At 49.2% G+C, this 25,897-nt stretch overlaps 2 protein-coding genes across 2 annotated transcripts in view; one reads left to right on the forward strand and one right to left on the reverse strand.

The window, feature by feature from the left end:
* Positions 1–2,622: 2,622 nt before the first annotated feature.
* On the forward strand, positions 2,623–4,431 carry LOC309797546 (cyclic AMP-dependent transcription factor ATF-1-like). Its single transcript, XM_082646042.1, has one exon. The coding sequence runs from the start codon at positions 2,815–2,817 to the stop codon at positions 4,153–4,155; it is 1,341 nt and encodes a 446-aa protein (XP_082502168.1). The 5' UTR covers positions 2,623–2,814; the 3' UTR covers positions 4,156–4,431.
* Positions 4,432–6,802: 2,371 nt separating this feature from the next.
* The window catches only part of LOC309797542 (BCL-6 corepressor-like), a 29,237-nt gene continuing 10,142 nt past the window's right edge, over positions 6,803–25,897 (reverse strand). Inside the window, 14 exon segments of the mRNA XM_082646040.1 lie at positions 6,803–7,618; positions 9,045–9,201; positions 9,871–10,016; positions 11,169–11,335; positions 16,216–16,470; positions 16,698–16,885; positions 16,888–16,949; positions 17,412–17,640; positions 17,643–17,708; positions 17,711–17,788; positions 18,141–18,386; positions 24,024–24,210; positions 24,678–24,731; positions 25,390–25,779. Of these exon segments, the coding sequence (XP_082502166.1) occupies positions 7,327–7,618; positions 9,045–9,201; positions 9,871–10,016; positions 11,169–11,335; positions 16,216–16,470; positions 16,698–16,885; positions 16,888–16,949; positions 17,412–17,640; positions 17,643–17,708; positions 17,711–17,788; positions 18,141–18,386; positions 24,024–24,210; positions 24,678–24,731; positions 25,390–25,779 (2,517 nt within the window). The 3' untranslated portion in view covers positions 6,803–7,326.

The following is a 25,897-nucleotide window of genomic DNA, read 5'->3' on the forward strand; positions in this document are numbered from 1 at the left end:
AGCAAGTCAGACATACGGATCTGACAGGATATGATACAACCCTTACAAGCTCTCACTACAGAAGAATGGACACAGGGTATAATTAACCAAATAGCCAAATTAATACAAACAGCCAGTAAACCTCACCAGTCAATCAAATGAATACAAAATAAAACACAATGTGGTTATTCTCCTATCAGATGAAGCCAAGATTCTGTAAGAAAAGCCTTTAAATAATGTCTATACCCTTTGGATCCAACAACTCTCTTTCTAAGAATTTAACCAAAAGAAATAGTCAGAGATATAGGTAAGGATATATATCAGAGTACTATTTGTAACTGAAAAACTGGACAAAGCTTATATACAAGAATGGATAAGCTATGTGCACTGTGGCATATTCATATAATGGAATACTGAACAATCACAAAAAATGATGCAGGAGATGCAAATTTACTGACTTGCTAAAATGCTCATACTAAATTAATTGAAAAAAGTTATAAAATTTGGAGTAATCCCACTTGCATAGAAAATGGAGAGGTACTCATTTTTTTAGTTTTACATTTTTTTACAAGTGCTACAGGCCAGTGTTTGTGAGAGGCAGGCTTCGCATCTACTGTTGGGGTGGACTACAAATTGGCATAGCCTTTCTGGGTGGTAATTTGGCCATGTGTATCAAATGTCTTAAAAATAGGTCACACTTAGTCATTCCACTTGTAGTACCTTATTCTACAGAAGTAATCCCGATGGACACAGAGATGTATATACAACGTATTCACATTGTTTCTGACAGGGAAAAGCAAACTGTCTAAATAGAATTGCAAAGAATCGATTAAACTATGGGACATCAATACAACACAATACTACATGATACATCATTAAGTGAAAAAAGCAGGAATATGAAATAGCAGGTATACTACAATTCTATTTTTGTAATCCCTAAGTGTACATGTATATTTGTAGAAAAAAAAAGACTGAAAGTATATACGTCAAAATGAACAGTGATTATATCTGGGTATTAAAATGATAGGTAATTGTTCTCTTGTTACTCTGTATTTTCTATAAAGGATATATGCAACTCTTAGAGAAAGTTTAAAAGCAAAATAAAAGCTATCAGTAAAATGAGGCTTTAAAAAATCCTATCACAATAGTATCATGCCAAAAGCTAAGCATATTAAAAATTCAATATTTTCAATTTTAGAATTTCCCTCTAAGCCATAAATCCTCACTAAGAGATTCTGCCAAAGCACTTGCACCCAGGTCACCAATGAGCGGGTTGCAGTTCAGAGTGATGCGCCTCAAACCAGCCATGCAGTCAAGATCACGTCTCCTGGAATGAAGACTCTCAGCCCAGGTTTCTTCATGCCTTCTGGTAGTCTGATACTTCAAAGATTTAATGGGATGAAATTAAGATGCTTGAATAAGGAAACAGGGTGTGCCTGAGTATGGCTTATTCTGTCAGAGATTTACACACACACACAGATCAAGCATATATGCCAGGAGCATCAACCTGAGAAATTCAACAGTCACTTCTGGTTTACGAGTCCAGTGACCCAGATTCTGCTCGGTCAGTGATTAGATTCTAGCCACTGCATTTCCTGTTTCTGAACACTTACGTAAAGTTGGACAACTCAATTACAGTCTATGAATTATTTTCCTTATCTTCTAAGTCAGGGAATTGGTTCTAAATTCTATCTTTGCTGAGGCCCTATATTTCATCATCCTGTCCTCCAGTGGCCTCCAAACACCTCACTGGGCAAACCATAAGAAAACTTTTTAATATGCATCTTATTTATTAACAAATTATATACACAAAGTTCCATACATAGTATTTATGTACATGATAAACTACACAGATTTTTTAAAATAATACAAAGGTAAAAATGTTCTCATATTTTCTTTTCCTAACTCCTAAGGCATTATTTTATTTTACTTATTGTTTTATAAAGATTTATTTATTTGTTTGTTTGTTTGTTTGGCTGTGCCGGGTCTTTAGTTGCAGCATGCCGGATCTTTTAGTTGTGGCATGTGGGCTCTTAGTTATGGCAGGCACGTGGGATCTAGTTCCTTGAGCAGGGATCGAACCCAAGCCCCCTACATTGGGAGCACATAGTGTTAACTGCTGGACCGCCAGGGAAGTCTCAAGCATTATTTAAAAAACTATATTTACAAAATGTATCTCACATGCTACCTTGGGTGTGCACACAAGCTTTAGAGGCCTGGACTATGCAGAGCCAGTTTGATGTGCCTTGGGAAAATAATGGTTTGACATTTAAGCAAAAGTACTGTCTTGAAGACATTCAATTCTTTATGTTCATAAAGTAAATTTTGGTAACAGGGAACACTGACTGTAAATGAAAAAAGTCTTATTACATTCCTGAAAAAGTAAAAGACTCAAAGTGCCTTTGTTACTCTAAAAGGAAAATCATTAGTGTCATTTTTCTATTAACAATAACTTATTAAAGCTCCAAGCAGAAACAACAGCAATCACTTACACAGTGCTTAGTATGTGCCAGGCACTATTTATACAAATAAGTGCATTTAAACCTCATAATGAGGCATAGAGGTTAAGTGATTTGCCCATGGTCACTAGCTATGAAATGGGAGAAAGGAATTCACTCTGTCTACAAGAGGAGGGCAGGTCAGGCGTGGATCAAGGCCGGAGAGGACGACACCTCTAGGCCACAGCAAGTAAGGGCTGAGCGCGACGCCCCAACCGAAGAAAACTGCCCCACACCGAGCGGTCTCCTGACACCCCGAGCAGGTGCTGGCCTCCGAAAACACGTGTGGGAGCAGTGGGGACAGAGCTCCTGAAGCAAAAAGGAACCGCAGTTGATTATGGAAGATTCTCACAAGAATAACGCTTCAGAGACAGCACCTCAGTCTGGTTCAACAGTTCAGGGAGCTCATATTTCTCATATTCCTCAACAGATGTCATTAAGAGGATCTGCGCCAGTGACAATTGTACCTCTTCCTGGAGAGCAAGTACAGGTTCAGGGGGTCATCCAGACAGCTCAGTCTTCTGTAACTCACCCACCACACGTGCAAACGGTATCATCTTTATCAGAAAGTGAAGAGTCTCAGGACTCATCTGACAGCATAGGCTCCTCACAGAAAACCCACGGGATCCTAGCACGGCGCCCATCTTACAGAAAAATTTTGAAAGACCTATCTTCTGAAGATACACGGGGCAGAAAAGGAGACGGAGAAAATCCTGGAGTTTCTGCTGTCACTTCTATGTCTGTTCCAACTCCCATCTATCAGACTAGCACCGGACAGTACATTGCCATTGCCCCAAATGGAGCCTTACAGCTGGCCAGTCCAGGCACAGATGGAGTACAGGGGCTTCAGACATTAACCATGACAAATTCAGGCAGTACTCAACAAGGTACAACAATTCTCCAGTATGCACAGACCTCTGATGGACAGCAAATACTTGTGCCCAGCAACCAGGTGGTTGTACAAACTGCATCAGGAGATATGCAGACATATCAGATCCGTACCACACCTTCAGCTACTTCGCTACCACAAACCGTGGTGATGACATCTCCCGTAACCCTTACATCTCAGACAACTAAGACAGATGACCCCCAACTGAAAAGAGAAATAAGGTTGATGAAAAATAGAGATCCTGTAATGTGGAGAGCTGTGATTGGAACTAATAACATAGATGGGCGTCAGCCACACTCCAAGATGATGAAAGTTAAAGCGATCATTATCCATCCAGACTTCGATGTGGAATCTTATGAAAATGATATTGCGCTTTTTCATTTAAAGAAAGCAGTGAGATATAATGATTATATTCAGCCTATCTGTCTACCTTTTGGTGTTTTCCAAAGACTGAACCGAAACACGAAGTGTTTTATAAGTGGATGGGGAAGAACAAAAGAAGAAGGTAATATTACAAAAAAATTACACGAAGCAGAAGTGCATTATATTTCTCGAAGTTTTTGTAATTCTGACAAGAGCTATGGGGATATAATTCCTTACACTTCATTTTGTGCAGGTGATGAAGATGGAGTTTTTGATACTTGCAGGGGTGATAGTGGTGGACCATTAATGTGCTACTTACCAGAATGTAAACGATATTTTGTAATGGGAATTACCAGTTACGGATATGGCTGTGGTCGAAAAAATTTTCCTGGTGTCTACAGTGGGCCATCCTTCTACCAAAAGTGACTGACAGATCACTTCTACCAGAACTGGAAGCAGGCTCTCGAAGAGATATTTGCACAGTCATGCTCATGGCAGCATTATTCACAATAGCCAAAATGCAAAAGCAACCCAAGTGTCCATCAACAGATGAATGGATAAACAAAATGTGGTATACACATACAATGGAACATTATTCAGCCTTAAAAAGTAAAGATATTGTGTCACATGATACAACATGGATGAACCTTGAGGACATTATGTAAAGAGAAATAAGCCAGTCACAAAAGAACAAATATTGTATGATTCCAATTATATGAGGTATCTAGAGTAGTTAAATTCATAGAGACAAAAAGAATGGTAGTTGTCAGGTGCTGGGAAAGGGGGAGAAATGGAGAATTACTGTTTAATTGGTACAGAGTTTTGCATGATTAAAAGAGTCTGTGGATGGCTGGTGGTGATGGTAGCACAAAAATATGCATGTACTTAATGTCACTGAACTGCATACTTAAAAATGGTTGATTGTAAATTTCAAAAAAAAAAAAAAAAAAGAAATGGGAGAAAGGAGATTTGAACCTAGGCCATTTGGCTTCCGCACCCAAGTTCCTGACTGTTTTCTACCTCAGGGGTCAATGGACTTGCCCTGTATAGGCTCAAAGAATTTTTCAATTTTTAAAATCTAAATTTAAACATTTCCAGATTTGTGGGCTATACAGTTTCTGTTGCAACTACTCTGCCCCACTGGTGTAGGGTGAAAGGAGCCACAACTACCATGTAAACAATGGGTGCGACTATGTTCCAGAAAAACTTCCTTTACAAAGCCAGGCGACGGGCTGGATCTGGCCCACCAGCCAGAGTTTACCTATCCCTGATCTGCACCATCAAACTATTAAAAAGCCTTCATGTCAAATTATTAACTAACTTTAGGCCTAAATACAGTCATTATAACCACTGTAAAGTTGTTAAGGCATTATTTTAAAAACTGTATTTACAAATTGCTGATGTACTGACTTTTATTAGTTTAAAAACTACAACAGCTAATAAACACTTGATTCATTTAAGTCTTGAAGACTAGAATGGCATAGTTTCTTCACAGTATTACAATAAATGTTTTCAGTAAAAAAACATACATAAAAGTATTATTAGGTATTATATATTAAATCTCTTATTTCTAAAATTAAGTGGACTATCTTTACTAAATGGTAGAATCCCAAACTGAAAACTGGTCATATTCTTTCAGCAAAATGAAAGCTGCGCTCACATGTATTAAAAGACAAAAATTAGGGCTTCCCTGGTGGCGCAGTGGTTGAGAGTCCGCCTGCCAATGCAGGGGACATGGGTTCGTGCCCCGGTCCGGGAAGATCCCACATGCCGCGGAGCGGCTGGGCCCGTGAGCCATGGCCGCTGAGCCTGCGCGTCCAGAGCCTGTGCTCCGCAACGGGAGAGGCCACAACAGTACCACACACACACACACACAAAAGACAAAAATTAACTGCCCTTTGTATCAATATATTAATGTGTTTCAATCACATATGTTTTCATGAAAGTTTAAACATAAAATCACCTTTAAGATCTAGGCCATGGGATCTGCTCCATGCCATGTCAGAATACACCCCGTGAAGTTTACTTAACTTGTCTTAAGTGTGATAGAATTCTTTATACCTTGACAAATAACTAAAAGGAAAAAAAAAAAAAAACCCACACACACAATAAGATGAAGAGCCTATACATTTGTCAATCTTGACTTATTTGCTTTTCTTGAGTCAGTTGGAGGTTTATAGCCACATTCTCAAAATCATTAACTACAATCTTCCCAAACAGGTAATTGACGAACAGATGCATTCTAAAACTTGTCAGTAACAAAGCGCTATTCCAGTTTACAGCAAGAGTTTAATTCTATTTAGATACTAAAACTGAATACACTGAATACTGCAAACTTTATTCCCAACCACTCAGCAAAGTACTACATACCTTTTCAGATATAGGGGAAAAAAAGAAAAAGCATACGATTCTTCCTATTTTCATTTCCAAAGATACATCCCAATCTTAATGATCAATCAGCGATTTAAACGTCAACTATAAACCCAGTATACTGCTGCTATGCAGTGTACTAGAGCAATAGAAGAGAGAGGACCTCAAACCCTCTGTTCCCTCAAATTCAAAGGCAGGCTTCCTGACCCCTCCAGACCACTACTGGACACAGGGAAGGCACACTAATGTTGCAGGACCCCAACCAACAGTCACCTGCTTTGTGATTACTTCCATGACACACCCTCACCAACACCACTGAGTTTGCTTCTCCTACGGGACATTACATGTATTTACTATTTTAACACATACCACAGTGCATCATAATTATGATTGCAGATAGATGTTCTAACAATTGAAAGAGAATGATGACTTTTTTGCTCTTTACATCTTGCTATTTCCCGTCCCATAATATTTCTTGAAGCGAAACCATAAAATATAGACAAACACAAAAAGCAGAAAATATACAAAACGTGTGCTTTGCACCTTAACGCAAACTTAAGTAAAATTAGTTCTGACAGTATCCAGCATGACAAACTTCCATGGTACAAACGAGAATGGACCAAGGTTTGAGCAGGTACAGGAGACAATCCAGGCATGAACAACACCAAGGCAAGGTAGACAGGAAGTAACATGGTGTGTAGGAAATCACGAGACCAGTCTGATGGGAAGAGACTTAAACAAGACTGAAACTCACTTTCTAAACCTCCATCTCCAACTGGACAATTCGCAGGACACAGGTGCACCAAAGTGGCCAATTTATTCAATCCCTTTAATATGGAGGAAGAGTTTAAAATTTTACTGGTTTAATTTGCCCCAAAAGCAACTCTCAACAGTTATGGCCTCTGTCGTCGGAGCTTTGTATGAAATTAAGTCAAAGTGTGGAGCTCCTTTGCCTTTTTTTTTTCTCCTTAAAAAAGAAAAGAAACAATTGTTCCGAGTAAAAACAAACATATTCCGAAGCATGTGTACATTGAAAAGTAAAGAAACTTTATTAACAACTTCATAAAAACTGACTTAAAATTTTAAAAAGAAAAAAACATGTTTTGAAGTCCTTCCGACTGGAGTCGTGTCTCATAGTGTCCTTTCTTTACAGAAATAGTCGTATTAGGACACATATGCACAAGGATTAACACCATGACACACTGTACACGGCGGGCCCCGGCGAGCTCACCAGTCGTCGTCTGAGTCCAGGTCTCTGGGGAGGATCCACTCCACGGATGAGCCCAGCAGAGTCTGAAGCTCGTTCGTGAACTCCACCAGATCTAAGAGCTCCTTACTTTCTGGATTACAGGACTCCAGGTCTTTGGGGCAAGAGAATAAGAGACTTGCTGACACTTGCCGGCAGAACTCGGCCTCCGCGATGGTGACGATTTTCACATTTGGGAAATTGCAGCGGAATATGCAGGAGGACATTTGCAGTTTCTTGAGCAGGTCTGAGAGCAACAGCCAGTTACGAGGCCTACACAAGAGAAAGGACAGTGGTTTGAGTTTCCGGCAAAATTAGAGGCGCTCCCAACTACGAACTGCCCGTCTCCTGGCGGGGAAAGGGCCTGCTACTTCCACTTTGATTACCCCACCCCCACCCCACTTCTCACTGTCCTTAGAAGGCCTACTTCTTCTTCTTTTTCTTTTTTAATTTTATTTATTTATTTATTTTTGGCTGCGTTGGGCCTGTTGCTGCGCACGGGCTTTCTCTAGTTGTGGCTCGCGGGCTCTAGAGCGCAGGCTCAGTAGCTGTGGCGCATGGGCTTAGTTGCTCCGTGGCATGTGGGATCTTCCAAGACCAGGGCTCGAACCTGTGTCCCCTGCACTGGCAGGCGGATTCTTAACCACTGTGCCACCAGGGAAGCCCGGAAGATCTACTTCTAGCGGGGGAACTCTGGACTCATGTGCATGTGTTAAGAGGCCACCTAGGGCGGATCAGCCAACTTAGACAAAAGCAGGAGCAGCGCCCCTGAATGAGCCTCGTTGCAGGCCACCCCAGTGCTGCCTTGGCTCTGGTCACAACTCAGGTCACCCCTCTCCAAGTAAGTGCACCCCGTTCTAGTCACTAGGGAAAACCAGTCTGTATGCCAACCCAAGGGAGATGGCAAACACCTCTTTGACCTCTCCTCTCCTCCGGCCCTCACGGAGAGAGCATGAGAAACACTCGAGGTCACCTGGCTTTCCTTTCCTTTCCCACACCTCCAACCCGCCCCTCAATGCTGCCGGGAGTGAGGATTTTTCGAGAAGGGAGGTGGTACAATCCTTCCTGATACCCTGTCACGCTTTATCATCTCTATCCCGAATAGAATGTCACCACAAAGGCAGACACGTTCCCAGCCTCAGAGTCCAAGGAGGATGCTACTCCTTAAGCACCGGGGTCAACACACAGCAGAGCAAGGTCTCCTGATGTGTTCACTCCGAAGGGTTGGTCATGGGGCACAGTGGCCCGACCGTGGGGACAAGACTCGATCTAAGCAAATCTGAAGACACATAAGATCCCAGGTGCCACATACGGCTTTCTCTAATCTTATACGAGAAGAGGGTACACATCAGTATCGTCCCGTGGACCTCACGCGCCTTGGAAGGCCCCTATGGTAGCCGTTTGGGGAGGATCCCTTCCCCAAGAGTTTACTGACTGAAACTGCAATTGCAGTCGCTGACTCCCGTGTCCTTTGGGCTCTAGGGGTGTGTTCCAATGAGGGCAGTTGGCTGGGGAGCCCTCCCACCCCCCAAACTTTTCTGGAAAAGTTCCACTGCATTATGTGAGGTCGGTGGACACTTGGTGAGGAATTCACTCACCCCCCAACCCAGCCACCCTCATCTGCTGAAGGGGATTTCTAACTCCTGCCACCCCACAGAGCAGCTGGGCTGGCTCTCGACCACACGCTGGCCACGCTCACCCCTGAGCGACGGACACCTGGACGTTATAACACGGCAAAAGGGGGTCTTGGGAAAATTCAGATTCCAATAGGTCACCATAGGCCTCGTTGCTGTCATCCTGGTCCTCCGGTCCTGGGGGATTTGCTAAAACATCGTAACCACTTTCATCATCTGGTTCTAAACGGGGGGGCAAACAAGAGAGAGGTCAGTAAGCTGGAGCAAGATTCCAGCTGTTCGCCAAAAAGGACCCTGGAAAAATTCTTTCCCAAGCAAGTCCTGCTCACAGCACCACCCCCACCCCCACAAGCCCAACTGAAACGAACAAGGCTGCTCAGCACACACAGCTGCCAGAGAACTCCGAAGAGCAACCGGGGCTACCATCGTCAGGAGCCTGCAGGTTACTTAAACAGTCTGGAGAGAGAGGGGGAGAGAGAGAGAGAGAGAGAAACAAGATAACGCCTGCTGGTAAGAGGCAAATGCTGCTGGAGTTCGGGAACATCTCACGCTGGGGCTGGTGTCACCTCCTGAGAAGTCCCACTGCACACGCCTCCAGGTATCTGACTGAAACCTCCCCACGCGTCCACCCGCCTTCCTGAGGGACTGCCCGCCTCACCGCCCCAGCCTGCCAAACAAAAGCTAGCCTGGCTAGCTAAGAGTTTTCCAGCCCCCCACCTCGCAAAACTCAAAGTATGTATCTCTTCTTTGACAGACTAACGTTGGGCCGCTTTTCCCAGTAAAGGGTCACTTAGAGTAAACGGGGGGTGGGGGTAGGGGGAACCCAGGTGAAAGGCTGTGAAGTCACCGTCTAGATGCTTGAACAAGACCGTGTCTTGACCTCTGCCATACCTGTTAAGAACTTCTCCAGAAGTTCGCTGTGGCTCACTTTCTTGATGGTTCTACCTGAGTACGTAGCCAGGGTAGGATCAGCACCGTAGGAGAGGAGCAAGCGGACAATTTCGAGATGATCATTCTTGACAGCATCGTGGAGAGGCCTAGGAGAGGTGCGGGGGATTACACCTGTGCACGAGACGCTTGCTTCTAAGGACACGGGGCAAAATCGAGCGTGTGCGGCCAAGGCTCGTAGGCGCGCTATTTCACTGAGGAGGTGAGTTTACGGTCGCTGCGACAAATTACTCTGTTATTTCAACACATAACCCTTTACGGGACAGGTGAAGGGACCATCTCAGGCCTAATTCTTCAATGCAAATCTCTCTTAATGCATGGCCCAAGGAGGAACTCAGACAACGATGAAAACGTTTCCAATGAACTTAAATAGTGACAGACTGTAAGAAGGTAACATACGGCGGGGTGGGGGGAAGAACCCCAGCATCAAGGAAGCAGATACGAGAAGCCATTGTTACACCATTACAAACAAAACCCAAAAAGTGCAGTTTGTAAAAGAAACTAGGGGCAAAGTGGAACCTCTCCTGAAACCAACTTGGAGATGAGTGATCAACCCTCTCGCCCAGAAGCAGTCGACAGGCAGGGCGAGTTCTCAGGAGGATACAGAGTCCTCCTGCCCGTGTCCGCTGGGGTCAGGAACACTGTCCGCAGTCCCATCCAGAAAGGATGCTATTTGGAAACCACGAACCACCAAATACCTTACGGTTTTGCTCATTTTATGACTGTCAGGAAAGCCCCAGTGCCCTGCCTCGTGGTGGCATCCCAGGTACAACCGGGAAGATGCTTGGGCTGACTCAGACCTGGGCCTCTGGCCAATAAACCGAGGTCAAGGACAGAGTGGGGGCCAGGCCCGGGGATGTGGGTGGACACGGCAGGTCCTATCAAGCCAGTTGCCACTGGACCTGTCTGTACTCCTGCAACTTTCAACTCACATATATGTTCAAGATTGAGATTCAACAGACGCTGGTGAAGAGTCCAGGGTCTTAAAAGAGAACACCCCTGATTATTCATGCAGGCTCAACATTTTCAGGGACTTCTGTCCATAAGAGCGTCACAGACTTTTAAAGTTCTATGTAAATTTGCCAGAAAGATCTGTCCGGTTCCATTCTAGAGGACTCCGCCATCAGTGTGCTTACATGGCACTCACTCTCCATCTTTCCTTCTGGGGTTCCCCGCACACCCTGAGAACCACTGCCTATGCCCCAGCAGGGCCAGGCCAAGAGCGCAAGACCGCCACTGACCCGGTTCCATCCTGGGCACTGCAGTTGACATCGGCGCCATATTCAAGGAGGTGTCGTACGATGTTGAGCCAACCTCTTGCACAAGCCTCGTGCAGGGCACAGTAACCCGCGTTGTCGCAGTGGTTCACATCACAAATCTTGTTCTCCAGGCAGTACAAGACCACTTCCTACGGGGAGAGGAGAGGAGAGGAGAGGAGATACCATCAGACCACCATACAGTGAACCTTGTAAGCGTGACCTCCCCATAGCTTGGCGGTGCCCACTTTCAAAGGCATACATCCTTGGGGCCAAAAGCCCACCATGGCGCGGGCAGGCGGCAGGCATCCTGCTGGGGGGCGAGAGTGCGTGACAAGGGCTTGGAGATGCAGACAGTGTTGTCTAAGGCTCTGCTGCACCACTGGCCTGGCCACGGACAAGTTACCCTTGAACTTCTCCAAGCTTCCACAGGGCTGCTGAGAGGACGCATTCGGATAACGATGAGAGCCCTCAGCCCAGGGGCCGACGTGACCAGTACAGAGGTGTCACGGCTGCTAACATCTTAGATGACACATTGCCAAGCACAGACCATTCTCACTTGATGGGTCTGTTCGGTCAGTGGCAGTGGACGATAACACAAGTTTAGATCAAAGTATGGATGACCAACACTTAAAGAGAGCTTAAATCAGCCAGAGAACATTCCCCAGCTTAGAGAAGCAGGGACACGCAGGTCAGCTACATCCTCGCGCCCCTTGTTAAGACCCCAAATCAGAACCTGGGCCTCAGATGCTCTTGTCTGTACGTTAAGTAGAGTTAAAGAGAAGCTCTCTCCCTCCATTCTCGAGGAATGACCCAAAATGCCTCCAATAACCCCACCCTCTATTTTGCCTCACTCCACCCTCTCGGGGCAGAATCAGTCTTAATATTCTCATATTTACTCAAGTTAATGACAGGAACCTGATACACCACGCTGCAACCTCCACATTTCAAGAATCAAATAAAACGTTCACCGCCCACCCCCCCCAGAGATGTTCTGTGTCAACACTGTGCATTAGAATCACTGTTATTAACCTTCTTTCTTCGGCTTGTTAAAATATTAATATGAACCACTCCCAGTAAGCAGAGCAGGAATTTATTCAATGTTTTATTACCTTAAGAAAGTTTTCAGACACATCGAAAGCATTTGCCACCAGAAAACACGTTATACTGTTTATACTGGGTAAGTTGTGCCCAGCAGAGAGCTGTCAGGTTCTGAGAGCTGGGAGTAGGCAGAACATGCATGTGGCCCAACACATGGTCTGCTGGTAAGGGGGGATGGGATGGGGTCAGAACAGGCCTCCTTGTGACATCTCTCAGGTAACTCATCTGTTAAACCTAAAACGGGGGTCATTCTAGCCGCCCATAAGTGCGAGATGGGTTCTGTAAAACCTTTTATGCCCTTTGGAGGACACGCCAATCAAAGGTGACCACTCACTTGGGAGAGAACTAGAATGTTCCATTTGCTTACCACGTGAACCCAATGGGGCATGCTGGTAAACCTGGCCATCAGTGCCCTGTTACTTCGGGTCACTGCAGCAGCTCCCTTCCAAAACAAGAGGAGGAAGACAAAAGGCACGCCCACGAATGCGTTTCTCCGTTTACATCCCAACCTGCCAGAAAGCCCACAATCCTCTGGGCTCCCAGGCCACCTGCCCCGAGCCCTGGTATCCAGGATACCGCATGAAGCTGCTGCTCTTTTAGCAGGCCCTCACTAGCCAGACTTGAGTGGACGGCTGCAAGCTAATGAGTTGTGTGCCCCAGCCAGGGAGAGGCCCTGTCACGTGGCTCTGGGATCAGTTCTGAAGGCCACCAACTGCTGTGCACACATCAATTTACTCAACCCAGGGTTTATTTGCTGTGACAATCATGGCCTTCGCCTGGAAACCTTCATCACTACTAGGGCAGATTCAAGGGTACCTAGAAATGAAAGGCCGTCCAAGCTGGTGGGTAAGTCAACTCTCTTCTCCTGGAAGATGGCAGCAAAGGCAGCAGTAGCCCCACGGCCAGGTCAGACTTTTTGCCACGGGCTGTCCTAACTCAACCACGTTGATCCCACTGTTTACACAGTGGTTCCCATTCCCCCAGATGAGGACGTCTTCTGTCACCCACAGGAACCCAGGAGATAGCAGGAAAGGAAGGTAGTACTATCCTCATTCAACACTTGGAAACTGAGGCCCAGAGATATTAAACCCCAAGTTCAATTAACATGAAGTACTAGACCTATAACTCAGGTCTTTGGTACCTGGTCAGCTGGGAAGGTTCAAAAGGCCCAAGAGGGCCCCAGTTAGAGGGATGCAATCCAGCTGTGACGAGCATCCCACAGGCCTTCTCTGTTGGGGGTCAAGTGGGCTAACTACACTCTCCTAGCTAGGAGGGTGATGGCCTCTAAATGGATGGCAACCATCGCCACCAACACTTTCTCTAACTGAAAGGTGAAGAGGCGGGGCGGGTCTGTCGACGCAACACATTCCTTGGTTTATTTTCTCCGCTAGAAATAAACGGGAGTGTCTGAAGGGCAGCCCAGCCATTCCCGAGCAAAGTCAAACTGCTTTTGTCGGACAGCTCTCTGTTCAGCGGCTATAAGCCGAATGCCATTACCCTCAAAATGTAACCATAAAGGCCATAAGCCCGACGTTGTTAGTTAATTAGATGCCTCATTAACTTTTTAAAAAACATGACTTATTCAATTCATAGAAAATTTAACCATCACCGCTAAAGGCACAAGCATGTGGTTGCACACTGGCGTTTTAGCCTAAGAAATAGAAGCCTTTTTCCCAGGAGGGAAAGGTTTGAGGTCTTTGGCCACACAAGTGATCTATTTAACGCGGATCTGAAGCCAGAGTGTGTTTCTAAACTTCCAGAACCAGATTATCATGACATAAAGCTCAGACAGCCTTTATACTGCACATGGTATCTTTGGCTAAGCAGAAGAAAATAATCAAGAATGCTAAAGACAAAACTTCAGGAAAACCCTCCCAAACCACACCCTTATCTGCTTAAGCAAACTGTCCTTCAATTTTAAAAGGTTTAAGCTGCCGCATCTCCCAACTGGGCCATCATCCCAACATTTAAAATTCTGCCCAAAGAAATCCCAGAAAGTTGGATTCAAAGTTGAAAGCGTTCATCTACTTGTCACAATGTTCAGCATCAACACTGGTGATCTGTGGAATCTACATATTGAAATTTACATTTGAAGAAAAAAACAAATCCCACCGTAAACATTCCCAAGGCTTCCTGTGCAATCAAAGGCCAGGTAGCCTAAAAAAGTATGGATCAAGTGCCCCTTGGTCCAGGCCTCAGAGCCACCAAACCAAAATGCAAACTGTCTTAGAGGACCAACGAGGGTCTTTTGACGTCTCTGGTCCCAAAGGGAGGCTGCTGGAAATGATGCCAAGTTCACAGGTGGGGCTCGGAGCCCCGCCCTCCACGGCGGGTGCAGCAGCACCCCGCCACCCCCATCTCCAGCATTTGCTGGAAGCGGGAGTCTACTTTCTCAACCCTAACCCAAAAGTTGGGGTTAGGGGTCTCCCCCCCACCTCCAGCGTTTGCTGGAAGCAAGGAGACTATTTTCTCAACCACGGGGGGTCTAGCTCAACACTATGTGCAACATCTGCTCTGTCCTCCTAGGCGCCTGCTCTCAGCTCTTGGGAAACCAACTGGGTGCTCCTTGGACTTCACCTGCAAGTAACTGCGCTAACTACCACAAAGTGCTCTCTAGCTAATGGAGAGGTCTCCAAGAGACGTGTAGATATAAACAACAGCACATTCAACCCACAACAACAACAAAACACCCCCAAACTAAGCATAGCCCTAGTGCTTCCAACTTCCCACCCACAGTCAGGCCTTAGGGCCAAGGCAGGCACACTTCCAAGGGCTCACGGCACTATGGACCGGGGTGGGGGGACACGACGGGAGACGGGGGACAGGGGCACAGAGCTGGCTGAGGGTGTGGGCGCCAGGGCTCCGGGCCAGCCTGGGTCCTGCCACCCCAGTGCTCAGCCACACCTCCACGCTCAGCCTGCTGAACCGCGTTTTACTGTCACCATTCAACTCCCAGAGGGCTGATGCCAGCACAGAAAAATGCCTTTGCCCTGTGGGCTATCACATCACAATTGCTACTGACAAGTATGGTGGGGGAACTGCACAGGGCATGGAGAGGCATCTGTCTCACAGAGGTTTTGAACTGTAAAAAGGGCAATTCCAGTGTGAGCCAGTCTTGCTGAGGAGCGTGGTGGGCTGTGGAGCACTGCTGGATTGCTACCTGTACGGGGATCAGCTAACCCCTCTGAGGCTCAGTTTCCTCATCCGAGAGTGGGCTAGTACTCGTTACTCCCAAGTGAAGAGGTTAAAAGGGTGAAAGGAGTTACTACAGATCACACGGGCTTAGGCAGATATCAGCTCTCTTTCTATGTTGCTCTAGCAATAGAGGCTGTCACTGTCATCAGCCGTGCTGGGTTGGGATACAGCAGTGTGGACAGGGAGTTTTGTGCAAGGCTCAACCCCTGCTCCCCGCCCATCAGCCCTCGGCTCCCGTGCCCTCTCAGAAAGAGACTGCTCAGGTCTGCCCCACTCCCACCCCTACTCTGCACAGACACGTCCCACCCGCTACCCCACAGGGGCATCACTCTGCCCCAAACAGCACAAGTTAGTAGAGCTAATAACTACTCTCCTTCTTGCTATTCAGAATCCAAAAGGGCTCATTAAAATTCCCCTGGTCGCCAAGCCCTGGGTTAGGTCAGATTTTGTATCAGAGATAAGTGAGCCGGACTGGCCAAAGCAGCCTACCTGCCTGAACGGGAACGGAACATCAGAGAGGCCTGCCTTTCTTTTCACACCACGACTGAACAAGCCACCAAAGAGCCCGCAGTGTGAGCGGGGCCAACGCAAACACCCTGCTGGAACACCCAGCCCAGCCCGCCACGTGGAGGGGGCTGGGCTCTGAGACCCGCCCCCCATCCCCAGCCAGTGTGTCCCCCACCCAAGGAGCAGCAGCCGGCGGATCCTGATCCGGGGCACCCACAAGGATGCTCACCTCGTAGCCAAGCCGGGAGGCCTGCTGTAGGAGGGTCTCGCCTGCGTTCTTATTGACAATAAGTCTCCGCGCTTCCGGTGGCATCGGGCGGGACTGGGTGGTCTCTGGAGGGGAGCTTGAGCATGTCAGCTGCGAGGCCTGGGAAGCTGGTAACAATTGCTGCAAACGGTCCAAGGGCTTCTGGTCCTGCTTGGCCGGCGAAAGATCATAGTCGGAACTGGGCTCAGGCCGCTCCTGAGTGGAGGAAAGCACTTTTCCTCCTCTCTGTCTGAGGGAGGCGGGGCGCGAGGAAGGGGCTGCATTTTTACTCGCTGGAAACTTCACCGCCACCCAGGAGACAGGTCCCCTAGGAAGGGGCAGTGACATTTTTGGGGGAGGGGTTCAGGAAAAGGAAAGCTTTGTCCCCAGAAGCAGAGAAGTAGGCAGGCGGGATGTGCCTGCACAGGCCCGGGGGGCGGGGGAGAGCCAGGGGCAAGAGGTACCTTGCCATCCGCATTGTCCACGTAGGAGTCCCCTGGCAGCGGCAAGCCCCGCCTGGGCTCCTGAGGGATCAAATGCTTGGTTTTGCACGGTCGCTTCCCGGATGGTTTCTCGCTGTTGTCAGTGTATTTCTGCGGCAGGGGCGAAGGCTGCCGATCCATTTCTCCGTCCATGCACAGCACATCTGTCAGGGGGAGAAGCAGCGGGCGTTACACAGTTGTAGCCGGTGAGGAAAGAAAAGCCCATTGTTAGCACTGATCGTTGGAGCAGCTTCAGTTTTTAAAGATACACCGATTATGTTTTCAAAGCACTAATATTTTAATCATCCCACATTCAACCGGCAAATAGGCTAACCCACGAAACGCCAAATGGCAAGTCGCTTCAAAGGGCCGCAAGAGAGGGCAGAAGCCAGCCCTTCGTGCGCTCCCGTCCCCACCCGTGGGGGGCCTGGGTGCTCGGGACAGGGCGACTGGGGACAGCCTGAGGCTGGAATGAGGGCACTGACAAGCGCCCGGGGTCACCCAAGACTTCCCTTCCTGCCCAGCCGCGGGCTGGGTGATGAGGAGCAGCCCAGGAAGTCGAGCTCCCGCCTCACTGTCCATTCCATAAGGAAGTGTGCAGGCTGAAAGGACCTCATGAAGAAAACTCCCCGCTCGCCACACGCTACTCTTGTCAACTTGGATGGCGCTCAGGTCCCCTCCAGGGCCGTTTCCCACAGAGGGCGAGTGATCCACCCTCCAGGAGCGCCCCCCGCCCCGTGTGTACCTTGTTCATTGTCACTGCATTTAAGGGACTCCTCCAACCAGCTGCTGTTGCTTTTGGCCTCTGCCCTTTTCCTGCCAGGTTTCTCTTTGGAGATGCTATTGCCCTGGGGGGTGACCGTAGGGTGAACCGCCTGGGTCACTTCCTTCCTGCCCTGCCGGCCAGGTTTGCTCTCTGCTCCCCCCGTTCTCTAAGGTGCAGCAAGCGGCGCTGCTTTCTGGGATGGAGCCCTGTTAATTCAATGCACACCTCAGGTTGGTCAGCTCACTATAATGTGGCTCTTCTAAGCGGTTAGAGGAACTGTTTGTCATTTCCCTCTCAGGCCAGTCAGCTAATGGAGAAATAACTACAAATTAATGAAGAAGCCCCCCGGGGCAGGGGTGGGGGTGGGGAACAAACTGTCTTACACATCACTAACAGGGGTGGGGGAAGGGACGGGTGTGGTCACTGTGTTGGCTGGAACTTGTCACCAAGTCTCGGGAGGGGGCCTATTTGCCTTTGGCCACCTTTGGGCTCCAGCCCCGCCACCTGGCTTTGGGGGGGTGGGGGGTGGGATGGGGGTGGGGGGTGGGGAGGTGTGAGTGGCTCCCCCCAGGGATCCAGGGTGGGACTGGAACTTTCCACTGCTCCGCTCCAGGACTTCCGTAGGGTGCCCTGCGGGCCCGAAGCCAAACCGAGCTCACCTTTGGAGACCCGTCTCCGCTTGGCTTTCAGCAGAGAGTCCTTCGGGAGCACAGTGGTCTCAGTGTGGTTCCTATCGCCAGACACCTTGCGCTTTCTGTTCAGCCTGAGGGTGGGGCTGCGTGACGCGTCCGGGGCCGCCTGGTCGGCGGGGGACTCTCTGGGGGGCTCCGTGTCCATGTCCTCAGGAAGATCACTGTCTTCTGGGGCTTCAAAGCGGTCAGCTTTGCTTCCATCATAACACTCCCCTAGGGGAGGGGAGACAACCCGGAAAGGAGGGAACAAAGGTCACCAGGAGCAGGCAGGACCCCCATGCCCAAGGCAATCTGCTACCAACAGACCACCCCCCTTTGGAGACCAGGGGCCTCACACGCCGGAAGCACAAAACCCTCAGAAAGACGTCCCAAAGGAAGGACAGCTGAACACAACCAGCAAAGAAAGCAGAAAATGAGGTGCGTAGCCCACTCACAATCCATCCTTCAAGGGTCAAGGTGAGGCATCTACACCATCCCTCTATAGGCATGTGAGATCACTCCCTAACTGCTTAACTCTCCAAGGTGGCTTACTTTTAAAGGGGGGTGAGTGACCTCACAGTAAGATCCAACCAATCAGGGCAGAGCTACAAATGACTATGGAAACAGCTGCTAGTCAACAAAAAAGGCTGATGTCATCAAGAGACCAAATAGCCCCCAACTGCCATCTACACAGACATAGCACCCATGTTCACTTGGGTCAGCAGGGGCGAGGGTGAAGCAAAAGGGTAGGGAAAGAATGGTGGGAGGCTGGGAAGCTGGGGAGACCAAGGCAAGAGGAGCCTGGCAAAGGGAAAGGAAAGGCTTCCTGGTGCACACACAAGGGTCAAGGGCAATTTCAAAGAACTCAACCAGATTGCTACAAGTCCGTCTGTCCTCTTTCCACACCCGTGGGGGGAAAAGCATTTCACTGCCATCGAGGGGCTGCTCCTACTTCCTGTCTAGGAAGAAGGCCCTCAGTGACACCAGTCACCCACCTGGCACGTCTCCACGCCTTCCTTCCCAGGCAACAAGCATCTAAGGACATTTCAAAGACAAGACTCCAACCCCCTTCATGGGGGTTGGAGGGGTGGGGGGGTGGGGGGGCGGCGGGCAGGGCTGAACTGCTCACACCCCAGCTCCGCCTGTGTTCCTCCTGCCCCCCTGCTCAATCTAGCATCCACTTGGGGCTTTTCCTCCAATCACCCCAGCCTAACATCACTCCTCACTTTTGCTCTAGCCAAAGAAACAGTTCAACTGCTTTGCTAGTCACATTGTTTCTAACACACAAAGAATTCCATAATAATCACTGTGCTGTTAAAGAGTTCCCCGGGGCCTCCCTGGTGGCGCAGTGGTTGAGAGTCCGCCTGCCGATGCAGGGGATACGGGTTCGTGCCCCGGTCTGGGAGGATCCCATATGCCGCGGAGCGGCTGGGCCCGTGAGCCATGGCCGCTGGGCCTGCGCGTCCGGAGCCTGTGCTCCGCAACGGGAGAGGCCACAACAGTGAGAGGCCCGCATACCGCAAAAAGAAAAAAAAAAAAAAAAAAAAAAAAAAGAGTTCCCCGAAGATGACCCTGTGTCCATCACCGGCCGGGGGTGGGGGTGGGTGTATGAGTTTGGTATTTCGTTAACACCTGAGCTAAGCTCCCACAGCCCGTTTTTCTAGATGAAATCATGGACACACCCCTCACATGCTGCTCGCATATTCCTCCTCCTCTCCCTAGACCACTTCAAGTATCACTCCCACTTCTGCCCAGCTGGCTGGTCCCCTGATCAGCCTCTCTTGGGGGCATTCCCAGCATTTAATGGCAGCCAGTTGTGGGGATGAACCTCACCCTGGCCTGGGCTAGCCTGACCTGTGTTCTCAATGGTGGAACACACTTAGCTTTTCTCCAAGGGTATCCCAAGGTGGGAGAGATCCCCATCTACTCTTGCCGGAATGGTGGAATCACCCCAACCGCGAGGGTCTCCTGCCATGGCAGCAGGAGAAACCCCAAACTCCTGGCCTGTGCTTACGGGTGATGCAGCCCAGGCTACCGCAGGCCCGGTGAAGACGGCGTGCTGTAACTCTCACTCCGGCTGCTCTGTGACCCTCTTAAACACTCGGGCAGGAATGGCGCCGCTTTACAACTCGGCCCCCTTCACTTGTAAAGTGGGAATGTTACTGCTAGCCTCCCTCCAGAGTGGGCTTCATAATCACGGGCCGGGCTCAGCACAGAGAAAGGCTGGAAAAATCCCTTTAACCAAAAGATGCCAAGACTTTCAGACCAGCCTGAATCTCAGGCCTGAAATGTAGGAAATTTTAAGAGGTGAGCCCTGCTGGTTACACCATTGGACTTCTCTGGTCCAATCTGGTCCAATCAGCCTTCCCTAAAAGCTCCGTGGGAGGGCATCCATGGAGGAATGGAAGGGCTACCTTAAGAACCCCCATGTCCAATTTGAAAGTTTCTTTTTCCAAACTAGGTCCATCCACCCTTCCCCCAACCCCGGAGCCTTTTAGGGCAAAGATCTCAATTCCCCTCAGCTAAGGCCCCCCAAGACCTTACGCTAGTGTGACCTTACCCAGGTCAGTAATAACCCTGAAGGACACCCACCCCGACTGCCCAAGATGCCCATGGCCACCAGCTATGGGGTAGAGGCTCCGTGTCACTTGGAGCTTCTCAAAGACTGTTCTAACCACGACCCACAGGAGGATGACCCTTGAGGGCAAAGGAGATGGGGAGATAAATAGATACCCAGGGATCCTAACCATCAGGCTTTGCCATCATTGCTACTTTTGGCCCTTCTAAAAGTGGGAAGCCATGTGCCCTTGGTCACCCAGTCTAAGCAAGATGTGAACGTGGTCCCTGCAGCATGGTCCTATGACTCACAGCACCTATATCCCAAATGCATTATGGTTGTACCATAGCATCACCTCACAGAAGCATCACCACAGCAACATTTACAAGTCACTGTGGCAGCAAAGCACCCTCACCACGGTTGAGCCATGCCCAGTGAGGCCTAAACAAGGTGAGAGGGTTCTGAGTCGCTGGAAGGCTCCCCAGGATTAAAATCCCCTTCTCTGTAGCTTAACTATAGCACCTCCAGTCAGGGCTAACCTTGTTAAAAGTTACACCCGCTACAGAAGGAGTGCAGGGGATCTCTGTTCCAAAGTAGTTTACAAACGTGCAGGTGCTCAGCTGGAAGAGAAGTTCCCTGAGCAAAGAAGTTTCATGAAGCCCCTCGACTGAGGCTTCCTCCAGCTCCTGGCCAGGCACTGCCACTGAGCAGGTCCTAGGCCTGTCCCAGCCAAGTGGTTGGCAAGGGAGATGGTTACTCCAAGTTTGAGAAGGAAGGGACCAATGCCTCCTTGCCCCGCCCCATCTTCAAATGCCACTGAGGGTTCCTAGTGATGAACTTCCAAGTCTGAGGAACCTCCCAACTCATTTGGTGAACTTCCAAAATAAAAATTTCACTCAGCCACCCATGTGATCATAAAGAATAAATGAGTATCTCGGCCACTGTGTTTTCAAGTTAATTTCTTTTTTAAACAAGCCCCTAGCAACAAGATGCACCCGCACCAGGACAACCAAGGCCGCGCAAACAGCACCCACCACCTTAGAAGCTCCTGGGCCCTCCATGGGTAGGGGCTGCCTCAGAAGGGGGAAGGCATCTTGAAGGCGTCCTGGACCCTCTCTGGGACCCCTGCCCGCCCCAAATCCCCGCCCCAGCTCCCATGTGCTCACAGCTCGGCTCTCGGCCACACCGACACCCATGAGAAGGACCTGAGCCCATATCAGCTCAAGACATGATGGCCCAAGAACAAGAAGGCCCATTCATATCTAGCTGAATGGAATGAACACCTGCTGGGCCTTGGACGTGGAGGCCGCAGTAAGAACAGTGGCCCCTTCAGGTGACCTTTCCTGACCAGCTATTTACAAACCCCACGTCTCTACAAGACAGAGGGTGGGTGGGGAACCCACCTCCATTGCCCCAACCTTTCAAACGGAGCCCCTCACCTTCCCCAACCCTTCTCCTGCCCTCCCATGGTGGCGATTCATGGCTCACTGGGCCATGTCCCGGGTGCTCCAGGAAGAGACCCGTCGGTCGGTCTGAGATTGGAAGCAGGCGGTGGGGGGAGGTGGCTTTCGGAATCATCTGGGGCTCAGGCCCTGCTCCCCATCAGCCACACCGAGTTCTTGTCTCCACGCTCAGCAGGAAAGACTGGGAAGGACGCACGCAAACGTCTCTGGGAAGAAGGGCGGGTGAGGCCACTGAGACGTGAAGGGCAGCGGCCACCCTGGGTTTGGCCACGTTGCTGGAGAAAAGGGCGAGAAGACTCGAGGCCAGTTAACTGCCCGTTCCCTTCCTCCAGCCTCCCTCACCGTCCACCCGGAACAGGCAGATCCCCTCCTCAGAAAAGTGCATCCCCGTGAACTTGGCCTTGCCCACTTTTATCACATCTCTCTGAGAAACTTCCCCAAGAGCTGAGTTATGAGGCCACTCAGGAGGGTAAGGGCTGCGTGTCAGCTGTGAGCACAGGCAAGGAGGGAGGCCTTCTTGCTGCTTCACTCCAGGGTGGCCTGGACCCTCCGTTTTTCATTCCAATCCCGAGGGGGAGGAGGTCGGAATCGTCTACTCCAGGCACATCAAGAGCCCCATCCCTCGGGTAAGGCCGCCACTGACTAGCCCCAGAAATCCCCTTCTACGGGAGCCACGTAGGACAAACCGGTCCCGGTGTGGCTTACCCAGAACCCTGGCCACAGGCCTTTGTCTGACCCTAAAGATGAGCTGGGGGAGGGCAGTGCTCCAAGCAGCAGAGAGAAGCACACGCTGTGGCTGACCACAATTTTCCCGAACTGCATGAGGCACCCACGACCTAAGCGTGCGGGCGAACGCCGACCCTACGACTGGGTCCAAGGGCCTGGGCCTCCCAAACGTGTCCACCACCCCCAACTGTCCCATCTCAGGAGGATTTCACGCCCACCCTGTCCTCGACGTTCACCTAGGTGCCCTCACTCACCATCACCGGTGAGGTTTCTGGGGTCCGGAGCAGGCTGCAGGCCACAGGCCACAAGCACGCACACTGAAGAAAGCGGCAGAAAGACCTCCACTTGCTGCCAACACATCTCATTAGCCCAGGAAGTCTCGAGGGCAAAGCCCGAAGTCAACCCCAGTGGGGGAGCAGCTGATGGGACCGCAGAGTGTGACTCGAGGCAAACACTAGCTTTCTCTCCAATTTGGCCTCCAAAACAGAATACACCCCGTCTGGTAGGAAGAACGCCCTCGTTGATCCCACGCCCTTGGAGCGTGCTGTCAACTCCTAATGACTGCAAACAAGCCTGCCACAGAAAATAATTATGCTCATCTTTCTGGTGCCTTCATCAGCCCTCATCTCATTTGAACGAAACCTCTGCCTTTGGAGGGAGAATCCGAGTACTCTCCACTCCCTCCCACAGGAGACTGTCACCCTGGAGGGTCTGGCTCTGGCTGCAAGTGTCATTCCACTGCTACCAAAAACCCGTATCCGTACCTGCTACAAAACAGAACACATACCTGCTACGCTGGAGGTCTTGCACCGCCATTCCTCTGCTCTACTGTATCAGACTATTACTAACTACAGGACTAGCATTTCTCCGGAAAAAGGAGATGCGTGCCAGGAAACATTTCATAGGTGCTTCACTCCTGGATGCCGCAACGCTCAAAAGGACAACCAGCCTTGCAATCCACAGCTGGGAAGGGTGGCAAGAGCAGCCCGTTCTCCGAACAGCCAGCACCCAGACGTTGGGCCGTCGGAAATGTATTGTTTCCTCTCACCTCCCTCGGCACTGGGGGAGGAACCGCCCCGTTCCCACCGACGTGGTACCACAAACGAGCCGCCTGGGTCCACTTACATCTCTCACTGTCGTTCTGGTCGGCAATGGCCTCCTCCAGGGCGACCGACTTTGGCTTTTTGTCCTGACTTCCTTTCAGCCTTTCCCAGTCAGCGGGGCTGAATTTGCGCACCTCGGAGTCTTTGGTCGTGGGGTGGCCACCTTCTCGCTCTTTCATCTCCAACTCTGAGAAGCGCATCACTGCACGCTAGAAAGAGAACGGAGATGGAAAAAAGATACACCTTACCACCAAAGCTATTTCACTGCCCTTACCTTAAAGGAAAGTATCTTCAAAGAAAAGTTTGCCCCAAACCAACCACAATTTATGATACAACTGAGATATTTTAAAATTGAACGATAAAAATGTAAGAGTGTCTATGTGTAACTAGTCACACACTCTTTCTTCGTAAAGCCATATGTATGTAGAGATATATGTGGTGTGTATGTATAGCCATACATACACTGTGGCATACAGACATTCTCTTTCGAAGGTAAATAAAACAAAACAAAAACACAACGCAAAGAAAGCAAAACAAAAACACAAGAGAAAAGAAAACAAATGCACAATGAATAAAGACGACCATGGCCCACAAACTTCCCTTTGTATATTTGGAAATGAAATTTAACTCAAAAGGTTTATGGAAGATTCTAGTAATAAAAATTTGAAGAACTGACCTCACAGTAAGCAGCGGGTAGACATAAAATACTGTCCTCTTGTAATCCTTCCATCTATGTCATTAAAATGGGCACTCAATGGATCATTTAGATAACTTCATCCATTTTTATAAGCATAAACCAATTTTTTTCTTAACATTGCAAAACAATTTGGCTTTATTTGTCTTTTAATTAAAAGTAAAATATCTTAAGGAAATTCCTATACAACATCTATCATTCACTAGCAAGTTAAATACATACTCTATCCCTTTAAGCAAGGTTTGTTTTTTTGTTTTGTTTGTTTGTTTGCTTTTTGGTGGAAAAAAAATTGCACGAATCTCACAGACATGCGGCCGCTACACACCTCCACCAAGTATCACGTAAGGCATTCTAAGCAGCGCTTTTAGGTATATTTGTTAACGTACAGTAACGGCAGAGAAATCAAAGCGATTGATAGGTAAATGTCATGCAGTCTTTTAGACATCCTTCGCAATAATTAAAACTTCCGTTATCAGCATTTGAGTGGAGTTTGCTTAAAATCTACAGAATAACTTCAAGTATCCACTTACGTCCCCTTACTGGACACATTTCAAACATTTAAATTATCCTAAGCTTCATTAACCAAATCAGCCCGGTGTCCTGCCCTATCATACCCCCGGCCCCCTCCTCTTCACACATTAAAAAAACCTGACAACTGCTCAGGCTCCTGAAATTCGGGTGGGGGGGGGCTCACCTGCAATGCCCGCTGGTCCCGGCCGAGCTGACTGGAGTCTGCGTACAGTCCGGTAGCGACACGCTTGAACCGGTCACCCACGTAACCAGCGGAGTTTGCGATTCTCTTTGCCAGCTTAGATGGCTTCGGGTTCAGAACTTTGCCATCGGTTGATCCTGCCTCGTCAGCTCCGTCTTTGGTGTAGGTGGGGGTGACGTCCACACTCGGTGGGGCACTGCCCACGCAAAATGGTTTGGGATCCTCTTGGGTTTTCCCGAAAGTGACCGCAGAGCCGTCGCTCCCCAGGGTCGGCTCCAGGAATGGAGTCGAGACCGGCGTCGCCAGGTTCTCCTTGTTGGTTACCGCTGGAACATTCTCCTTGCTTAAGCCGGAAACTGGCTGGCCCGGAGCCTGTTGGAAAGTATAGGCTTCGTGGAAGTCACTGATGCGCCCCAACTCCTCTCTCAGGGCAATGAAATCCCGGTGTGGCTGTAGGGCCACATTTTACTTTTTATTTTTAATATATGTT

Source organism: Mesoplodon mirus (genome assembly GCF_964341445.2).
Source record: "Mesoplodon mirus genome assembly, contig: HAP1_SCAFFOLD_701, whole genome shotgun sequence".
Taxonomy (NCBI): Eukaryota; Metazoa; Chordata; class Mammalia; order Artiodactyla; family Ziphiidae; genus Mesoplodon; species Mesoplodon mirus.